The following is a 19649-nucleotide window of genomic DNA, read 5'->3' as shown; positions in this document are numbered from 1 at the left end:
TGACATGCAAAGCACATGTGCAGTTTACTAGTTCTACGTAGGTCAGGATGGTTTGTTAACTGCAATTGCAACTAAACATCGATCGTCCATGAGTATGTAAGCTGATTTCCTTCAATTGGATCAGATAATCCGTCCCCATAGAGAAATGGGTTGCTTCTGTCAAAAAGTTCAAAGCGATTGCATGATTATATAACTGAATCCCTCTTCATCGATTTCTAAAAGGAACACACCATATATTTATAAGCTTCTACTTTGTGCTGCACCACGCTTTGATCCTTACTTTTGTGTTTTACAGGATTTGACAGGCACAACTTTGTGAGGACAAATGGTCGAGGTAGAGCGGCCGATGGAAAATCATGCAGCAAGCATCAGCCGCATCACATCAGATGTCCTACACGAGATCCTTCTCAGGCTTCCAATCAGCTCTCTCCTGAGATTCCTCAGAACATGCCACCAATGGCGCGACGTAATCCTCGACCCTTGCTTCATCATGGGCCACGCTAGTCGTGCACCTGAGCACCTTCTCTTCTTCCTGCCTAGAGTGGATGCTTCAGCCAGCCACAAGACTGTCACGCCTGGCCGTGTAAAGCTCTTCGATGAGAAATGGTCTCTGTCAACATGGGTAGCTTCGTCCATGGATCCGGAGGACCACCTCTTTGCATCATGCAACGGCCTGCTCTGCTTCTACAGGAAATACACACTGAAGATCGTCAACCCGACGACTGGCCAAAGCCTGCATCTCTCGAAACCCGACGGCAAATTGTTCCGTGACCTTTACTACTTGTACAGCTTCGGCTTCCACCCGGCGACAGGGGAGTACAAACTCATATACTTCCACCATGAGCCCCGACAAGGCAGGTCGTCAGGGCAGCCGTTCTGCTTCGACAGCATCCAGGTGTACACCCTCGGAGAAGACAGGTGGAGTCAGGATGTAAGTGGCAGCGACATCTAATGGGACCACATAAGCCGCCCGCGAAAAATCGATCAAACGGCGTATACGGCCGTCTGCGAAACTTACGTGGCGTATGTGGCAGAGCCACCAACGCCTGCGGCGCCAGCGGCTGGCCGCGCACTATACGCTGCCTGCACTCGGCAGCTGCCACAGTTTACTCCTTCAAGCGCGGACAGCTCAGCGAGGGACGTCAGCCTTGATTGGCGGACAGCTCAGCGAGGGACGTCAGCCTTGATTGGCCTCTTGCGTGCGTACACGCTTGGTTTCAACAGCAGAACGCGCCGGCTCCGATTCGAACGAGCTTGCATCGGCGGTTTTAGAGCATCCCCACTCGTTGGCGCTCCCCACGCCCAAATCCGGCGAAATTTTCGTCCGGATTGGATGAAGATTTGGCGTGGGGAGCGCCGAAGTTCCGACCGTCCCCTGAGCAGAAACCCCCAACCTCGACCATTTGACATATTTCAAACAAATTCAACATAAAATTTAACAAGTTCGGCAAACAAGAGGACGAGAATTGCTGAAACAAATTCGGCGATAACGAGTACAATGTTTAACAAGTGCCGAAACAAATGAAGCACACAATTTCACAATTTTTCAAACAAATTAAGACGAGACTAGTTGGCGTCGGCGTTGGCGTTGCCTCGGAGCCTCCATATGTGCTCCACCGCGATCATCTTGCGGTGAACTGGTGCATTGTAGAGTCTCGAATCTCCCGGCGCATAGCAATGAAGGCGGCCCATGATGGAGGCACCTGGTGATTAGGCCGTGCAAGAGGACCCTCTCTCTCATATGGTGCTTCTTGCTCAGCCGGAGGAACCGGATGCTTTCGCTCATCTTCAATAATCATGTTGTGTAGGCACACACAGCAGTTCATCACCTCCCACATCCGATCTTTGGACCAAGTCATAGCGGGGAACCGGACGACGACAAATCTCTGCCGTAGGACACCAAATGCTCGCTCGACGTCTTTTCGGCAAGCTTCTTGTTTCTTGACAAACTCGCAAAGTTTGGGGGTGCTAGGATTGGAGATCGTCTTCACAAATGTTGCCCACTTTGGATAGATACCGTCCGCAAGGTAGTATCCTTTGTTGTAGTGCCGACCATTGATCACATAGTCCACCGGGGAGCATGACCCTCAACAAGCTTGGAAAAGACCGGGAGCGAGTTTAGGACGTTGATGTCATTGTTGGATCCGGGCATACCAAAGAAAGAGTGCCAAATCCAAAGATCATGGGTAGCCACCGCTTCAAGTATCACAAGTCACGGCCTTTTTGTGACCCTTGTACATTCCCCGCCACGCAAACGACGCTTCTTCCATTGCCAATGCATGCGATCAATGCTTCCAAGCATCCCCGGAAAACCTCTAGCTTCATTTGTTGCAAGGATCCTCCGAGTGTCTTCGACAGTGGGTGATCTCAAGTAATAGTCCCCGAACACTGCTATGACGTCCCCGCGGAACCGGTAGAAACAATCAAGGGCGGTGGACTCCGCCATGCGAAGATAGTCATCTGCGGTATCACCGGGAGCTCCATACGCCGAGCATCCTCATAGCCACCGTGCACTTCTGCGAGTGACGAAAATCCAACCAAACCAAGTGCAATCCGCCTTGCATCCGAAGTAGGGATCAAAGTGGCGGATGGCATACACAATTTCCAGAAATAGCTTTCGCTCATCCCGAAGCGACGCCGGAAAACACTCTCACCGTGCAATGGATTGTCGGCGAAGTAGTCGGCGTACAACATGCAGTAGCCCTCCATTCGCTGTCTCGGCTTGTACTTCCGGCGACCTCGTGCCGACCCACCACGCCGACGAGCTGCCGGTCCGCCGTACATGCTTGCCAAGCAACCAAGGATCATCATGTGCTCCTCGTCTTGGGCGGCCGCTGCCATCTCTTCTTGCATAAGCTCGACGAACATCTGCTCCTCCTCTTCGTCCGAGTCCATGGCCGGCGAGGCAAATGGACGAACACCCGACGGGCGTGGTCGAGGCAACCCGAGCCGCGAGCGACGACGAGCAAGCAGGCCGGAAAACAGGCCGGCGGAAGAGCAGCCGGATAGACCGTCGTCCAAACACGGCGGAATATAGGCAGGTGGGGAAGGAGTGGCGGCGCAATCTGGGCAACAAGCCGGCGGGGTGGTGCCGGCGGCGAGAGAGATACGAGGGGTGGGGGAGATTTTGAGCGACGTGGCGGTGGGGTTCGTGCGTCGAGTCACCGACAGATCGGGTCCACGCCCGCTTTTCACTCGTCTGGAGTCCCCGAGCGCTCCCCGGGGGGCCGGGGATGTCGTGGGATCGCCGGATGGATTTAGGCCCAAATCCGGACGAAAACGAGGAACCGGGGGCGCGACTGGGCCGAATTACGCCGTCCGGATGGAAAAAACGCTCGCCGGGGGCCTCGTCGGGGGGACGAGTGGAGATGCTCTTAGATCTAGAGAAGAAAGGCCTAATGGAGTTCATGGTGCGGTGATGTGCAGCTACAGAGGTGGGGAAGAAGCTGCTGGTGGATGACCCCGCCGACGCCTTCTCCGTCACCGCGGCGCCCTGGTAAATTGCGTTTTGGACTCCCCTGTTCTGCCTGTCTTACAGCTTACAGCTGCTCTATGAGATTGTGACTAATACTGCACAAACCATTGGTAGTTATGTTCTTGTTTTAGGGTTAATTCGGTAGCATACTGCACAAATCAGATTATGGGATGATCATAGGATTCATAGCGAAGTAAGTGAACAAGCATGCAAGTAAAAGCTGGAACTAGTTGCTTTGGATGTACTGGAACTAGCTGGAACAAGCAGATGTGCTCTTGTTTTATCTTTTATTTTCACCAAATTCGTTGAAGCATTTGTTTTTCATGACTGGTATTCATGATTCACGGTTTCAATGGAACAAAAGCTGGAACTAGTTGCTTTGGCTGTACTGGAAAAGCAACACAATACCAATCCTGGGAATTATCTAAGCACCACTTAAACTGAATCAACAAGACTCTGCATCTCTCTTTTGCACCACCACCAAATTATCTAAGCACCACTTAGACTGAATCAACGAGTTTTACTTACTCAAAATTCACCATCAAACATAGAGTTTTCAAAGATAATTCCGCATCCAGCTTACTCTAAATTCATGTCACTGTCTCACTGGTTACAACGAATAGCAAAGACTAGTTGCTATGCAAACCATGTTCAGGACATATCTTCATGTTATTTACTGCTAGTAGGTGGAGTACTGCCTAACACATTCATTTCCTTTTTGAAGGTTTCGTCGAGGTGTCGTCCGGGCTTAACTGTTCTGCCTAATGGTTCGTGTAGTCCAGGAATGGCAAATGAGAGCGTACTAACACTGATCCATGATCCCTAGATTACCTAGCATGTCCAGAGATTATCTGTGACCAAGTGAAACAGATGGATGTGACTATGTGAGTAGCAGCAGCAATCATTGGTACTGATCATAATTTTCAATTTCTGCACAAGTGTTCCTTGACTGAATCTCAGTTATGCCATCTTACAATATCTTGCAGGTAAGAAAATGAAGGAAGAAGTAATCGTAGAGACATTCAGTCAAATTCAGAGGAGCAGCAGAGAACCCCAGGATGTCAACTTCAGTGGCGGCGTGCACCAGCGAGCTCCACCGGCTAGCAGGGAGAGGCAGCACGCGTGCGAGCTTGGCCGACAATTCAGTGGCGGCGCCGCTGCTTCTTGGTCCCGGAGGAGCTCCAGCGGCGGCGAACGTCTGGGCAAACCACCAGAAATTCGAGAGAGGAAAAGACTCGTGGAGGACCAGATAATCACAGTGAAGCTGTTGAACAGCTCAGGGTAGCCTGAGGAGGGGCGACGGCGTCGAGCTCGAGCGGCGGCCGGAGTTGGAGGAGACGGCTCGATTCCGTCGATCCACGGCGTCCCAACAAGCGTGGATCTGGGCGCAGAGCTCCTGATCTGCTCTACGTGACGGACATCTTGCGCGTGGCCTCCGTCGAGCTCAACCTTATCTCCTCCATCAAGCTCCTGCGACGTTACCTCCGTGGAGCCCGAGGTCGAACACGTCCTGGAAGGGGAATACCAAGGGCGCGGAGGGCGCGGAGGGAGTGCAGGGCGCGGAACTGGAAGAAGAGGAAGGACGGCGTGAAGGTCCTGGACGACCTCCTTCTTCGCCCCCGTTCATGGCGGACGGCCGGGAGGACGGGGAACAAAAATCATATTAGTGCTTCGTCGCGGCTTAGGCGGCGCCAATGAGCCGCAGGAAAGCACGAAACTAAATAATTGGCAACCACAAAATCCGCGAAATTGATATATGGCAGAAGCGGCGTGTGCCAATTGTCCAGCGGACGGGCCATTTACATCCTGAAGGTGGAGGGAGATCAAAGCACCAAAAGAGAGCTGCCTGGTGAACCTCGGAGTCGTCAACGTGGATGGCGCGATGTACTGGATCACAGAAGAGGAAGGGACGTGCTGCGGCGTGGCGGTCATGAGGTTCGATCTCAAGGACGAGACCTTCACAACCTTAAGGCCTCCGCCGCTCAAGGCTTGCGAGGCGATAGACGCGCCCTGCGAGGCCCCCAACCGCTCTTACTACGTAACCGAGGTGGACAAGAAGGTGTGCCTGGTGACTGTCCCGTTTAACTGCAGCGCTCCCCGGTGGCGCCGCTACAATGCGGAGGTTTCAGGCAGGATGGATGTGTGGATGCTCGAGAGTCCCACTGAAGATAGGTGGTTTCTAAAGTACAGCATCGATCTGCCATCCTCCGCTCCGCAGTTCGTCCCTCAGCCGTGCTTCATCCGCGGGGACAAGATCTTGCTGCACGATCGCGAGGGTGACGCCTTCTGCCGAGATCTGCAGGGCGACGACATGCAGATCGAGGAGTGCAGTGAGGTGAAACTGCTGAACTTCAGGCCTCACAGGTACTACGAGACGCAGTCCTACCTGTACAAGGAGACCCTTGTCCCGTTGGACTTGTACGCCGGGGCGGCTATTGTTCGCGCACCGCATTGGCCTTTCGCCCCACCTGGTTGCTGATCGTATTAGGCTGCAACAGGATCCTGTAGTTTGAAGTTTCTGCCAGCCTTGTATTCTGAATTTATGATTACAATTCTGCATTTGCCATCATGGTCCAATATAAGGTAGGCAGAGAGATATCTTTTGTATCTTCAGAACAGGGTCATGCCTGAAACATGAATTATGTTGTAAATATTGGTGGAATTCTAAGTAACTAGTTGTACATATTCAGATTTTTTTTTATGTTGATGACGGTTTTGTTAATTTATTCGTGGAATGGAGTTTGTACCTTATTATCAACCTTAGCTACGGACTTCAGCTTTTCTCTTTTGTGATCAGTACATACTCTACATCTAACAAATTTTTCATAAAATAGTTGTGAATACAAAACAAAAGTTTTTACAAATTTGTGCACAAAGAAATGAAATCGTTCCAGAGTACATGGTTCAGCACAGGGCGGCATTGCCTGGACGAGCCCAAGTACACAAGCTGCAACCCCAGCGCCAAAACGTATTTCAGTTAACTGGGCCGAATCTGGGCCTCCACATGATAAGATCTGTTCGTCCTCCGCCAAACCCCGGAACCGCCGTCCGCCGACCGGAGCTGAGCGGCGGAAAATCGTTTCACTGCCTGAGGGGATGGGGGGATATCCATCCACCGTCGAGCGGAGAGCCCCTGCTTGACGGCGACCGCGGACCTCGCCTGATCCTAATCGCGCTTGTGAGTCCTCCTCCCCTTTGTGGGATGCCCTTCTTGTCCGCACTCGTCCGTTTGTAATGGCGGCTAGGGTTTCTTGTTACCTGACGTTATAGTTGAGGGCGTGAGGTGCCGGAGCTCGGAGGGATGATACCGTTAGTGTTTTTTTTGGATAGAACAGAGAGATAGAGGATGATACCGTTAGTGTTTTTTTAACTACAGGATTAATCTTTTGGTAATTAGAGCGAGTTAAACTTCGTTTTGTCGAGCATAAGCGAGTTTATTTTCCAAGCCATTTTTTATGCGGCAGAAATTTTGAGAATCCATCAGTTTCTTCCTTGACACGTGGTTTGGTTTGGTTAACTAGAAGATACCCAATATGTTGCCCATGATGCAGATCAAACATGCATGTGCAGTCCCAACTCAACTTCATCAACCTACTGTTACTTTTCAATTTGTGCGATCTGTACAATGTAGCCACAACAATTAAATAAATGTATAGGAAGTGAGAATTCAAAATGGACACTAGAATGCACTTGCCTTGCTCCATTTGCTACAGTTCTTTTGTGCCTACAAATTTATAATTCCACTGTCATCAGATAGTTTACTTGAAAAAGGTATACATAGCCGAATACAAAAATAAAACCAGAGTACTCGGAATTTGATCTTAGCTTTTAGTATGTCCAACAAAGACCACGTCATGAAACCAGGGAGAAGGATCACAGCAATACTATTAGATTGATCACCTGAAATCAGAAAAAAAAAGAGGGAAGGACCACCTGTTATAACAGGCTGGAATTTGGTTTCTCAGCCTAGATGAATATTCATTTGAACATAAAAAACTTGCACAGTGCAGAGTAAGATGGTCCCTCGTAGTTGAAGTGAAAGAAGACAGCAAAAAATTATCAAGAATCTGTTTAGCAAAGCGGGTAAGACACAGAAAGTGACAAGGACATGTAGATTTGACCTGTGTCATCGACTTCAAACAGCGAACGTCATCCCTATCGCGGTCCTTTGTATGTACTGAAACTACCACACACAAGAAAGGCTCAGAACGAACTGATCAATCACTTATGTGAGCAAACCAAGGGATTTTGTAGGAACTGAAAATGAAGCAAATCTGAACTGCGGATTGAGAACTCCCAGCAAAAAAACCCGGAACACAACACGGCACCAGTTTCGCGTGCCAAAACCGTAGCGGGGTGCTCCTATTTATATTTAATAATAGAGGATAGATCTTGGAAGCGAGACAAATATGCATACATTGTCTGTTTCTATCTAGAATTCTTTGAGCCAAACTCTAACAAGTACGCTCTTATCTCATTTATTGAAATGTGTTTGTGCAGAAGGATCTGGAAGCTCGGCTGCCTCGGCATTGTGCCCTCACTATGGTTACTGGAGAAACCAATGCAAAGAGGCAAATCAATAAGGAATGCATCATAAACAGCCTCCCAGGAGACCTCATTGAGCGGATATTTTTTAGGCTTCCAGTGAGCACTCTATTGAGGTGCGTCGGTGTCTGCAAGCACTGGCACGACTTCATCCGGGATCCCCAGTTTGTTACATCACACCTCCAGCGTGCACATCATTATGCCCTTCTGTTCTTCCCACAAGGTTTGGTTTCAGGCCAGCTTTACCCCAGTGATGCTATCCTAATTGACAAAACCTGGTCACTATCAACAAATGCAGTGCCGGTGATTGGGCCTGATGATTTCCTTTTTGGTTCGTGCAATGGCCTTCTTGGCTTTTACACAAAGACATCAACAATCAAAATAGCTAACTTCACAACTGGTGAATGTATGCATCTTGAGAAACCTGCCAAGAATATGAGAGGTGATCACTTCTCTCTCTACAGCTTTGGATTTCATCCAGTGACAAAAGAATACAAGATTACACACTTCCTTGGTGATTGTGCTGAGGGCCGCCCCCGTAATAAAGACCAGTTCTGTGTTATTCAAGTTTACACATTTGGTGATGAGAAATGGAAAGATGTCCCAACACCAGAAGCTCTTAGCTTGAACAGTGTGAGAAACTCTGGGATTGTCAATGTCGATGGCACAATGTATTGGTTAAATGAAGATAAGATAGCTAGCTGGCAGCACACACTTATGTCCTTTGATCTCAGGGTTGAAAGTTTTGCAATGATACAACTGCCAGTAGAACGTGAAGATCATGATTATTTTGGTCCTCGTAAGTTCTGGATGAGAGATATAGATGGGAAATTATGTATAGTAACTGCTCAAACCGCTCGTCATGATGCGAGCATTCTTCTTGGTGAGCTGCAGATCTGGACACTTGACAACGTAGTAGAGCAAAGGTGGAGCCAGAAGTACAATATTAAGAACCCACCAAATTACATTCCAGGTCCACAATTTGTTCACAGGGATTGAATCCTCGCACAGAGCTTCAGCAGCGTGGGTTCGTACGAGTTGATTGGTGAGAACATTGAGATTAGCTTCAGTAAGATGGCAGAGCTGTTTGATTTCAGACCCCACAAGATGTACAGCATGCAATCCTACATATGTGTGAAGTCGCTTGTATGTTTAGATGTATACAAGAAGGCTGGCATTGTGCGTAGACCAAAACAGCAAGTAGGCTGGCAATTGAAGAAGTGGAGGGCATGGGAGAATGAGCTTTGTGAGATCGAGAAGATGCGGAGCAGAATCCACAAACTTGAGCAGAAGTTCCTTGTATGTTGGCCAAGCTTTATTAGCCTTGATGAATACTGATTGTTTTTGAAGATGTGACGAACTGCTAACTTGCCATTTTGTAGGAAGTCGTGGACCAAATGGTTGAAATGTGTCAGTTTTGGGAGGATAAGCAACATGAAATAGCAAAACGTGTACGCATGGAACTGAATCAGGTGTTGCAAGACAAGCTAGAAAATACAAACCAGGTAATTCTATACTGAAAGAATGGATGCTACCACACTTCTCGCTTTTTTGTTCAAAACACTCACTGTTATTTGAGGCCAAAGGCATAATAGTATTTTAAGTGTGTCGCAACTAGTGTCTTAACAAGTGTCCTATAGCCAAGATTCCTCCAGCGGCTTAATTGGGTAGAACATATACGGGACGCGGAGGAGTTAATATCACGTTCAAAGGAGATGATTGGCAGATTTGAGGTACAATGTGCTTGCATTTATTGATTTGCTAGTAAACATTATTTTGGACTGTTGTTGAAATATGCTAAATTTGATAAAAGTTGACCTTCCTGTAGGCCATTAAGAAGGCACATCATAACATCTGTAGTATTTCAAGAAGTCATCTTTTGGATCAGGTAATCTTTTGCGAGCCATCTAACTTCTGCGTTATCCATGTTTTCTGCTAGTTCTTGTTACATGGTTCTTTTTGTTACTTACTGGTCTCATTTGCTGTGATAACTATGGCAATTAAGATATCTTGAGAAATAAGCAACTTAGCTGTGTTTTTTCTATTCCTATAAATGGATGACTTCCCAACTAAAATGTGATTATTTTCCATGGCAAACACAATCTTGTGCGCCTGTTTTTATTTTGCTACCTTTTGCTAGTTGCGTAGTTTTGTTTAATTGAAGCTATCTACATATTGAACTCAATGTGCTCTTAATATAGCTGTCACATATTTTACATAATACAGAAATTCAATTTATTCATTATGGTTTGGGTTCATATACTCAACAGTACTTTATGTTGTGCTTTAAACTTTAAAGATTAATGACTGTACTTTCCCAAAAAATTGTGCTATATTCTAATATTGCAGACCCAACATGTATATAGAGGTGCATGCACTTCTGTTTTTACATGTGCTGGAATACGTTGTACTATTGTACATGCTGACATACTTGTGCTAATTGAGCAATGCAACTTTTTTTATAACTTAAGTAATTCTGAAATTAAGTAGCAAGCACAGACTTCTAAATCAAAGAATATTGTGAGTAGCAAAGAATATTGTTTGTCATATTGGTTATACATTTTCATATTTTATATGTATTGTTATGGTTTGAGTTATGTTCTTGAATTTGAGCCAGTTATCTCCTGTTAGAGAAGAACATGAGGATATATGATTGTCTTATTTGATTGAGATGTTCCTACACAAAGGGGATGGAAGTCGCGGACATTTCTGGACTTCCTGTATTTGATATCTGATCCATATTCACCTTTGGCAGGGTATTTCAGTTCCTGACGTTTCTTCCACTGATGATAAGAAGAACTAAGAAGAGAACTGTCCATGTTAAACTTTTTCTACAAGGAGACTCTCGCTCCCTTGGATTGGATGTGCGCAACCTTTGTCCATGCACTGATTCGGCTTCTTGTTCCATTAGTTTGCTTGTCATCACATTGTGTAATGGTGCTTTTCCTGAGAGATACTACTGGAACAGTGGCCTTGCCTGAAACAGAAACGAAACAGTCATCTAATTAACTCAACACATTTTAAGCAGTTTGCCATGATTAAAAACATGAGATGCAACAAACGCCAGACTGGTTTTATGTTCTGTTATTGTTTTCTATGCACTTGCTGTTGTAAACTAATATCCACCAACGTTTATCCGTACTCCTGGAAACAATTTTTTGTGCATTACTGTCCTTTGAAGCAGAGACCGAGTCTACAAATGTGCAGATTATGTTGCAAAAATATCAGACGGAATGTGTTTTCTTGCTGGAGAACGAAAACTATTTTGTAGTAGAAACATGGGGAGACATATGGGTAGTCCTATTCAAAAGAAAATTTATATTTAAATCTAAAACATCGTGAATATAAATATGTAACTACAGATAGATGTCTAATATGTGTACCTATATAAACTTTAGTGGAGTTTTTTTCCACCTGAGATCTACACAAAAAAGGAGCCGAATTGAAACTTTGCGTTCAGAAACGCCGGTCTCAGATATTAATTGGGTTGCAGGGCATCCCTGCACTTTGAAGTTCAGGCAGCCTTGTATTCTGAATTTGTGACGGCAATTCTGCATTTGCTCGTGTTGAGGTTATGGTCATGCCTGAGACAAGAATTGTGGTGCTAACTGCTAAGGACCGGCAGAGGTTTAAGCAAGTGGATATTGTAACATATTCAGAACTCTCTGTTCATTCACTCATGCTACTCTTGATATAGTGATATCAAGGAAAACTGGTAAGTTTTGTCTTTTTCATGAAAAGAAAATGCCTTGTCAATGGTAGACCTGGCATCTTTTTGGTTGAGATCTAACAGCATCTCCAGTCACGTCCCCCAAACCGTCTTCCAAAGGGCACCGGATCGAGAGTTTGGGGACGATTTTTGTTCGTGCAGCGTTTGGGGGACGTCGCTCCCCAGCCGCGTCTCCAAACACCGTTCCCAACCAGAAATTCAAATAGTTTGCATTCAAAAGAGATGGTTCCCGCCGAAGTCATCGCGATCAGAGTAGCGGCGATCAAGTACTGGGCGCGCGATCATATTACAGACCGGTGGTGCAAGCTAAATTACAAGAAGGGGTTGGGCGACGCCGAAACATCCTGAGTCGACGTAGGCCCGTCGATCACGATGAACTCGTCGTGATCTGCCCGGTGTGCATGCTCCGTCGCCGAGGCCGAGCCAGAGGCCGACGCAGGTGTACTAGCAGATGTTGCTGCGGACGCGTCTGCCGGCTCTTGCTCCGGGGTTGGGGTTGCTGCCGCTGCCTGGGCTGCCGCCTCGGCCGCCGCCATTTTGGCTTCGATATCGTCGAGGATCTGGCCTTTGAAGAAGTCGTGTGTCGCCCGCGTCCGGGGAGATATTCCTTCTGTCGACACTCTCATCAGGGACATGTCGTCACTGCGTTTCTTGAGCTCCACCTTCTCCTCTTGCCTCTTGAGCAGCGCCGCCCACCTTTCGTCGGCCTTTTTTTTTATCGCGGGAGAGCAAGGTCGAGGATACCTCGACGAGGCATTTCGTGATCGACACCCGCGTCTTCTCGGACGACGCAACGTAAACCAAGGCGGCCTTGGCAGCCATGTTGCCGATAGGGGGCCTTGCCGATGTTGCCAGCGGCGCATCTAGATCAATGGCGTCTTTCCCCTTCAACGACGACAGGCGTGTCAACCGCCATTTCTCGTTCATTTTGAGCTTGCTATAGCAATGCATCAACGCGAACGACTTATGCCCTTCCGAGAACTTCCGGTACATATCCATGGCCTTGTCGAACTAACCAAAGGAAACACAATCATTTCGTCGAACAAAATGTAGGCGCTACAGATTATCTAAGAAAAAGTCTTACCATTTGGCTGACGTCGTTGCCGCTGTCGCCTCTAGTCTCGATATCGTGATGGAACCCATGGAACATGTTCGCGGACGCCTGGATGATGGACCATCGCGTCGACATTGCCTTTTGGCTCCTCTTCATTGTCACTTTGTTGTAGTCGTTGTTGATCAGCTTGCGCTCATCGAACTCGTCCTTGATCCTCACCCAATACTTTCCGTACTTTTGTTTGGCGTCGATGATGGAGTCATGGCTCACCTCGACCACGACTCACATAGACATTGATCCTCCAGAGGCGTCCACTTGGGACCTCGTGTGCTCGACGCCTTCTTCTTCTTCCTCACGCCGGCCGCGTCAACCTCCACGAGATCATCAGCATCCTCACCGACACTCTCGTCGTCCTCTTCATCGCCGCCCTCTTCGTCCTCGTCCTCGTCGTCGTCCTCCACCCCCTCATCCTCCTCGTCCTCCTCTCCCTCCTCCTCCTCCTCCTCCTCAGCACCGACGCCGTCGAATTCGAGCGGGCCCCTACGGCCAATGAACGGGGCGCCGTCCGCACCGGGTCCTGGCTCACGCTGGGGCCCTAGCTCGTACGCCGGGGAGTAGAAGACGGAGTTGGGGTTGAAGCCGCCAGGCGGCAGCGTATCCTGGTAGTGCGGCGACAAGTTTGGCGTCACGCACCCGGGAGTGGCGGAGGGGCTGTCATTGTAGAACCCGGATGTCAACGGAGAGACCACTCCCGGAACGTACACCGGCGCCGACGTACTCCATGGGATCGTGTTGGTGGCAGCGATACACCCGGCCAGCGCGTGAGCTGCGCACGCGCCGCCAACGCCTTCTTCTCCTGCTGCGCCGCCCTCCGTCCTTTCCGCTCCGCCGTCGACAACTTCCGGTGCAGACAGTCATGATGCCACTGATCATCGGTCCAGCCTTCCGGCTTCTTCTTTGGAGCCGGCGCCTTCCGCTGCTTCGGGAAGGGCGCCTTCGCCCCTTTCGTCTCATTGCCTGGCGGCTTCTTGGCCGCTTTCTTGGCCATTCTTTTAGGGGCTGTCGGCGGCTGATACGTCTCAAACGTATCTATAATTTCTTATGTTCCATGCTACTTTTATGATGATACTCACATGTTTTATACACATTATATGTCATTATTATGCATTTTCTGGCACTAACCTATTGACGAGATGCCGAAGAGCCGATTCTTGTTTTCTGCTATTTTTGGTTTCAGAAATCCTACAAAGGAAATATTCTCGGAATTGGACGAAATCAACGCCCAGGGGCTTATTTTTCCACGAAGCTTCCAGAAGACCGAGGGAGAAACGAAGTGGGGCCACGGGGAGCCGCCACACTAGGGCGGCGCGGCCTAAGGGGGGCCCGCGCGGCCTTAGCGTGTGGGGCCCCCGTGACTCCTCCGACTCCGCCCTTCCGCCTACTTAAAGCCTTCGTCGCGAAACCCCCGGTACCGAGAGCCACGATACGGAAAACCTTACTGTGACGCCGCCGCCGCCAATCCCATCTCGGGGGATTTAGGAGATCGCCTCCGGCCAGGGCCGGTCCTGAGAATTTAGGGGCCCGGTGCGAAACCAAAACATGGGGCCCTATAAATACTAAAACTTATGTAGTACATACAAAAGTGCATGGGAAAAAAATATTTGTATAATAATATGTAAATATTGATGGTAATGATTATCATGTAACTCTACTCGGAAAAATGTTGTTGTGATGCACGCACAACAATCTGCATCTGCGCTATCACGAAGGTCGTGGGCGCAATGTGGTATCCTCTTGCTTCTCGGCATTGTCGTAGAATATCGCAATGGATCATCTCTAGCTTTTGCCAACGTTGCACATGCGCTTTTGTCAACATCGCGCACTCACAACTGTAGGGAGAAGGAGAATTAGACACATACTAACAACGGTTTGAAATTTTTCCTTAGCAAACCATGAGACAAACCAACTAATGTGCTTGACTAAAAAGAAAAACTTGTCAGTTGGGCGCTACATTTCCTTTTCCTTTTCTTTTTGACATGGATACAATTCCTTTCTTTCAAGATTCTTTTTTTAGGGAATCCCTTCTTTCAAGTGAAGGCGCTAGGATCAATCTATGTGCCATGGTCTATCCCAAGAATTTATCCCACCGGCCCACCACACCTAATCCTTGTACAGTTAACTGTAATTTAAAGGGCCCAAACACGCTGAAGGAGAAAAAAGACCAAGACAACCAACGGAGAGAAAATAGGCCCAACTTGCATCCCACTAGGAAGTAGCATAACGTTTCGTTTCATCGTTGTGTGCCTTTCAGAGAAACTTATGTCTGCCTTCAATGGCGCCGCCGCACATCGGTATCATCTCCTCAGCTTCAGCATAACCCTTAGAAAGTTGGGACTTGGGGCCCTAGGTTTCCAGGGCCCAGGGCGGCCGCCCCGCTCGCCCCCCCTCAGGGTCGGGCCTGCCTCCGGCACCCTGCCGGAGAGGGGAATCATCTCCCGGAGGGCTCTTCATCGCCATGATCGCCTCCGGATCGATGTGTGAGTAGTTCACCCCTGGACTATGGGTCCATAGCAGTAGCTAGATGGTCGTCTTCTCCTTATTGTGCTATCATGTTAGATCTTGTGAGCTGCCTATCATGATCAAGATCGTCTATTTGTAATCCTACATGTTGTGTTTGTTGGGATCCGATGAATATTGAATACAATGTCAAGTTGATTATCAATCTATCATATGTGTTGTTTATGTTCTTGCATGCTCTCCGTTGCTAGTAGAGGCTCTGGCCAAGTTGATACTTGTAACTCCAAGAGGGAGTATTTATGCTCGATAGTGGGTTCATGCCTCCATTAAATCTGGGACAAGTGACGTAAAGTTCTAAGGTTGTGGATGTGTCGTTGCCACTAGGGATAAAACATCGATGCTTTGTCTAAGGATATTTGTGTTGATTACATTACGCACCATACTTAATGCAATTGTCTCGTTGATTGCAACTTAATACCGGAAGGGGTTCGGATGATAACTCGAAAGTGGACTTTTTAGGCATAGATGCATCGTCGGATAGCGGTCTATGTACTTTGTCGTAATGCCCCGATTAAATCTCATAGTACTCATCATGATATATGTATGTGCATTGTTATGCCTTCTTTATTTGTCAATTGCCCAACCGTAATTTGTTCACCCAACATGCTATTTATCTTATGGGAGAGACACCACTAGTGAACTCGTGGACCCCGGTCCATTCTTTACATCTGAAATACAATCTACTCGCAATTGTTCTTTACTCGTTCTTCGCAAACAAACATCATCTTCCACACTATACATCTAATCCTTTGTTTACAAAGCAAGCCGGTGAGATTGACAACCTCACCGTTACGTTGGGGCAAAGTACTTTGATTGTGTTGTGCAGGTTCCACGTTGGCGCCGGAATCCCTGGTGTTGCGCCGCACTACACTCCGTCACCAACGACCTTCACGTGATCCTTGACTCCTACTGGTTCGATAAACCTTGGTTTCTTACTGAGAGAAAACTTGCTTCTATACGCATCCCACCTTCCTCTTGGGGTTCCCAACGGACCTGTGTCAATTGCACGCATCAAGCACTTTTTCTGGCGCCGTTGCCGGGGAGATCAAGACACGCTGCAAGGGGAGTCTCTCACATCCAATCTCTTTACTTTGTTTTTATCTTGCTTTACTTTATTTACTGCTTTGTTTGTTCTCTATATCAAAAACACAAAAAAAATTAGTTGCTAGCTTTACTTTATTTACTGTCTTGTTCCCCATATTAAAAACACACAAAAAATAGTTACTTGCATTTAGTTTACTTTTGTTATCATGTCTAGCTCTGTACCTGTTACTTCTTCACCCGAGGAATTAGTTTTTACTTTTAAACAAGGGAATGAGGAGAGTTTTAAAGATGCTTGGTCTAGAATTTTTGATTCTTATCGTAAAGTTGAACCTCAAATGACTCTAAGTCTCGCTCCTTAGTAATTTTTATTTTGGGCTTATGATTCGCTATAGATATGCCTTAGATGTCTGTAGTGGGAGGAGATTTCCTTCATTGCAATGGTGATCAAGCTTTTAATGCCATAAAAAAATTGGTTGCATCACATAGTTCAGCTAATAACTTTGATTCAGCCTCTTATTAGCATTTATAATAGATTAAACACTCTTGAGACAAGTGCATCTTGCTTGAAAGAAAAGTATAGTTATGTTCGTAACCGTCTTGATCAAGTTTTAGTGAACTCGAACCTTCAATGTGGGACCCTACTATTAAAGTTATTATTGGTGGTGAAACTTTTCATGCCCATTGTGATATTATGTCTGAATTTTGCCTGATGCCTAAGAGTATTTATGAATCTTTGACACTTTGGGGACTAGTTGAAGGGGGAGAAGGAATAACTCTTATTGATAACTCTGTTATAATTCCTAAGGGAATAGCCGAGGGTGTGCATACAACCATTCTTGGAAGAACGGTATCCACTGATTATCTTGTTATTGAATGTGTAGGAACAGGACAAATCACACTTGGAAGATCCCTGCTGAAACTATTGGGAGCAATCATAGATGTGGGAGAAGGCACCCTAAAATTCACCTCTACACCGGGAGGCAGACATGTATTCCCTAAACCAAAGAGTAAGAAAAAGAGTAAGAAGGGTAGGCGTAAAGCTCGAGGTAATGTTGATGCTTCATCTCTTGATAATACTTGATTCACACTTTCTGCGCCTAGCTGAAAGGCGTTAAAGAAAAGCGCTTATGGGAGACAACCCATCATTTTACTACAGCACTTTTGTTTTATATTTGAGTCTTGGAAGTTGTTACTACTGTAGCAACCTCTCCTTATCTTTATTTTATTGCATTGGTGTGCCAAGTAAAGTCGTTGATAGCAATGTTGATACTAGATTTGGATTATTGCGCAGAAACAAATTTCTTACTGTCACGAAATTGAGCAGCCCCGTCTGTATATAACTCATAAAATTCTGCCAATTTACGTGCGTGATCCTCAGATATGTACGCAACTTTCATTCAATTTGAGAATTTTCATCTGAGCAAGTTAAGTGCCTCTGTAAAATTCGTCTTTACGGACTGTTCTGCCTTTTATTTCGCATTGCCTGTTTTGCTATGTTTGATGGATTTCTTTGTTCCATTAACTTTCAGTAGCTTTGTGCAATATCCAGAAGTTTTAAGAATGATTATGTCACCTCTGAATATGCGAATTTTTGATATGCACTAACCCTCTAATGAGTTTGTTTTGAGTTTGGTGTGGAGGAAGTTTTCAAGGGTCAAGAGAGGAGGATGATATAATATGATCAAGAAGAGTGAAAAGTCTAAGCTTGGGGATGCCCCCGTGGTTCATCCCTGCATATTTCAAGAAGACTCAAGCATCTAAGCTTGGGGATGCCCAAGGCATCCCCTTCTTCATCGACAACTTATCAGGTCACCTCTAGTGAAACTATATTTTTATTCAGTCACATCTTATGTGCTTTACTTAGAGCGTCTGTTTGCTTTTATTTTTGTTTTGTTTGAATAAACTCGGATCCTAGCATTCTTTATATGGGAGAGAGAAACGCTCCGCTGTTTCGTATGAACACATATGTTCTTAGCTTTATTCTTAATGTTCATTGCGAAGATTGAACTACTTCGTTCGTTGATATATGGTTGGAAACGGAAAATGCCGCATGTGGTAATTGGTATATTGTTTTGAATAATTTGATACTTGGCAATTGTTGTGCTCATATAGATCATGTTTAAGCTCTTGCATCATGTACTTTGCACCTATTAATGAAGAACTACATAGAGCTTGTTGAAATTTGGTTTGCATGATTGGTCTCTCTAAGGTCTAGATATTTTCTCGGTTAAGGTGTTTGAACAACAAGGAAGACAAGTGTAGAGTCTTATAATGCTTGCAATATGTTCTTATGTAAGTTTTGTTGTACCAGTTCATACTTGTGTTTGCTTCAAACAACCTTGCTAGCCAAAGCCTTGTACTGAGAGGGAATACTTCTCGTGCATCCAAAACCTTGAGCCAACACCTATGCCATTTGTGTCCACCATACCTACCTACTACATGGTATTTTTCTCGCCATTCCAAGTAAATACTTCATGTGCTACCTTTAAACAATTCAAAAGTTATTACCTCTTATTTGTGTCAATGTTTTATAGCTCATGAGGAAGTATGTGGTGTTTTATCTTTCGATCTTGTCATTTACTTCGGACAGACTTTCACCAATGGACTAGTGGCTCATCCGCTTATCCAATAATTTTGCAAAAAGAGCTGGCAATGGGGTTCCCAACCCCGATTAATTAACTTGCATTAATAATTCTATTCACATGCTTTGCCCTGATCAATCAGTGAGCAACTTAATTTTGCAAACAAAAAAAGAAAAGAAAAAAATATAGACACTCCTCCATGGTATGAGATTGTTGGAAGGCACCCGAGGATTCGGTTAGCCATGGCTTGAGAAAGGAAAGGTGGGGAGGAGTGTCATCCATAAATAATAAATGCATGTGTAAATAAAAGAGAAGAGGGATGATCTACCATGGTGGTAGAAATAACGTCCTTCATGGGAGCCGCTCTTGAAAGTCTGGTTGATAAGGTAGTTAGAGTACCCACTACCATTCGTTGACAACAACAAACACCTCTCAAAACTTTACTTTTATTCTCTCTATATGATTTCAAAACTTGAAAACACTACAAGAAAAGTTCTGATAGACAATATCTCAAAATCGTCCGCTAAGGGGTATTTTTCGTCGCCTATGGGCCTAACCCGACGATATGGGTTCTGTTGTCGAAACTGCGTCAGGCAAAGTCCTACGACGATTTTTTCGGTCCGTCGCGCTTGGGTGCCCTTC

General features: G+C 46.4%; 1 protein-coding gene and 1 pseudogene across 1 annotated transcript; both read left to right on the top strand.

Annotated features, from left to right (window-relative positions):
* Nucleotides 1-322: 322 nt before the first annotated feature.
* LOC124653733 (F-box protein At3g07870-like) lies at nt 323-6197 on the top strand. Its single transcript, XM_047192795.1, has 2 exons — nt 323-918; nt 5288-6197. The coding sequence occupies exons 1-2, from the start codon at nt 326-328 to the stop codon at nt 5952-5954; spliced, it is 1260 nt and encodes a 419-aa protein (XP_047048751.1). The 5' UTR covers nt 323-325; the 3' UTR covers nt 5955-6197.
* Nucleotides 6198-6551: 354 nt separating this feature from the next.
* Nucleotides 6552-11102, top strand: LOC124653246 (annotated as a pseudogene).
* The last annotated feature ends 8547 nt before the right edge of the window (nt 11103-19649 follow it).

This window comes from Lolium rigidum, chromosome 5 (assembly GCF_022539505.1).
Source record: "Lolium rigidum isolate FL_2022 chromosome 5, APGP_CSIRO_Lrig_0.1, whole genome shotgun sequence".
Classification (NCBI taxonomy): domain Eukaryota; kingdom Viridiplantae; phylum Streptophyta; class Magnoliopsida; order Poales; family Poaceae; genus Lolium; species Lolium rigidum.
The sequence above is the reverse complement of the archived record's forward strand: the minus strand, read 5'-3'. Positions and strand labels throughout refer to the sequence as shown.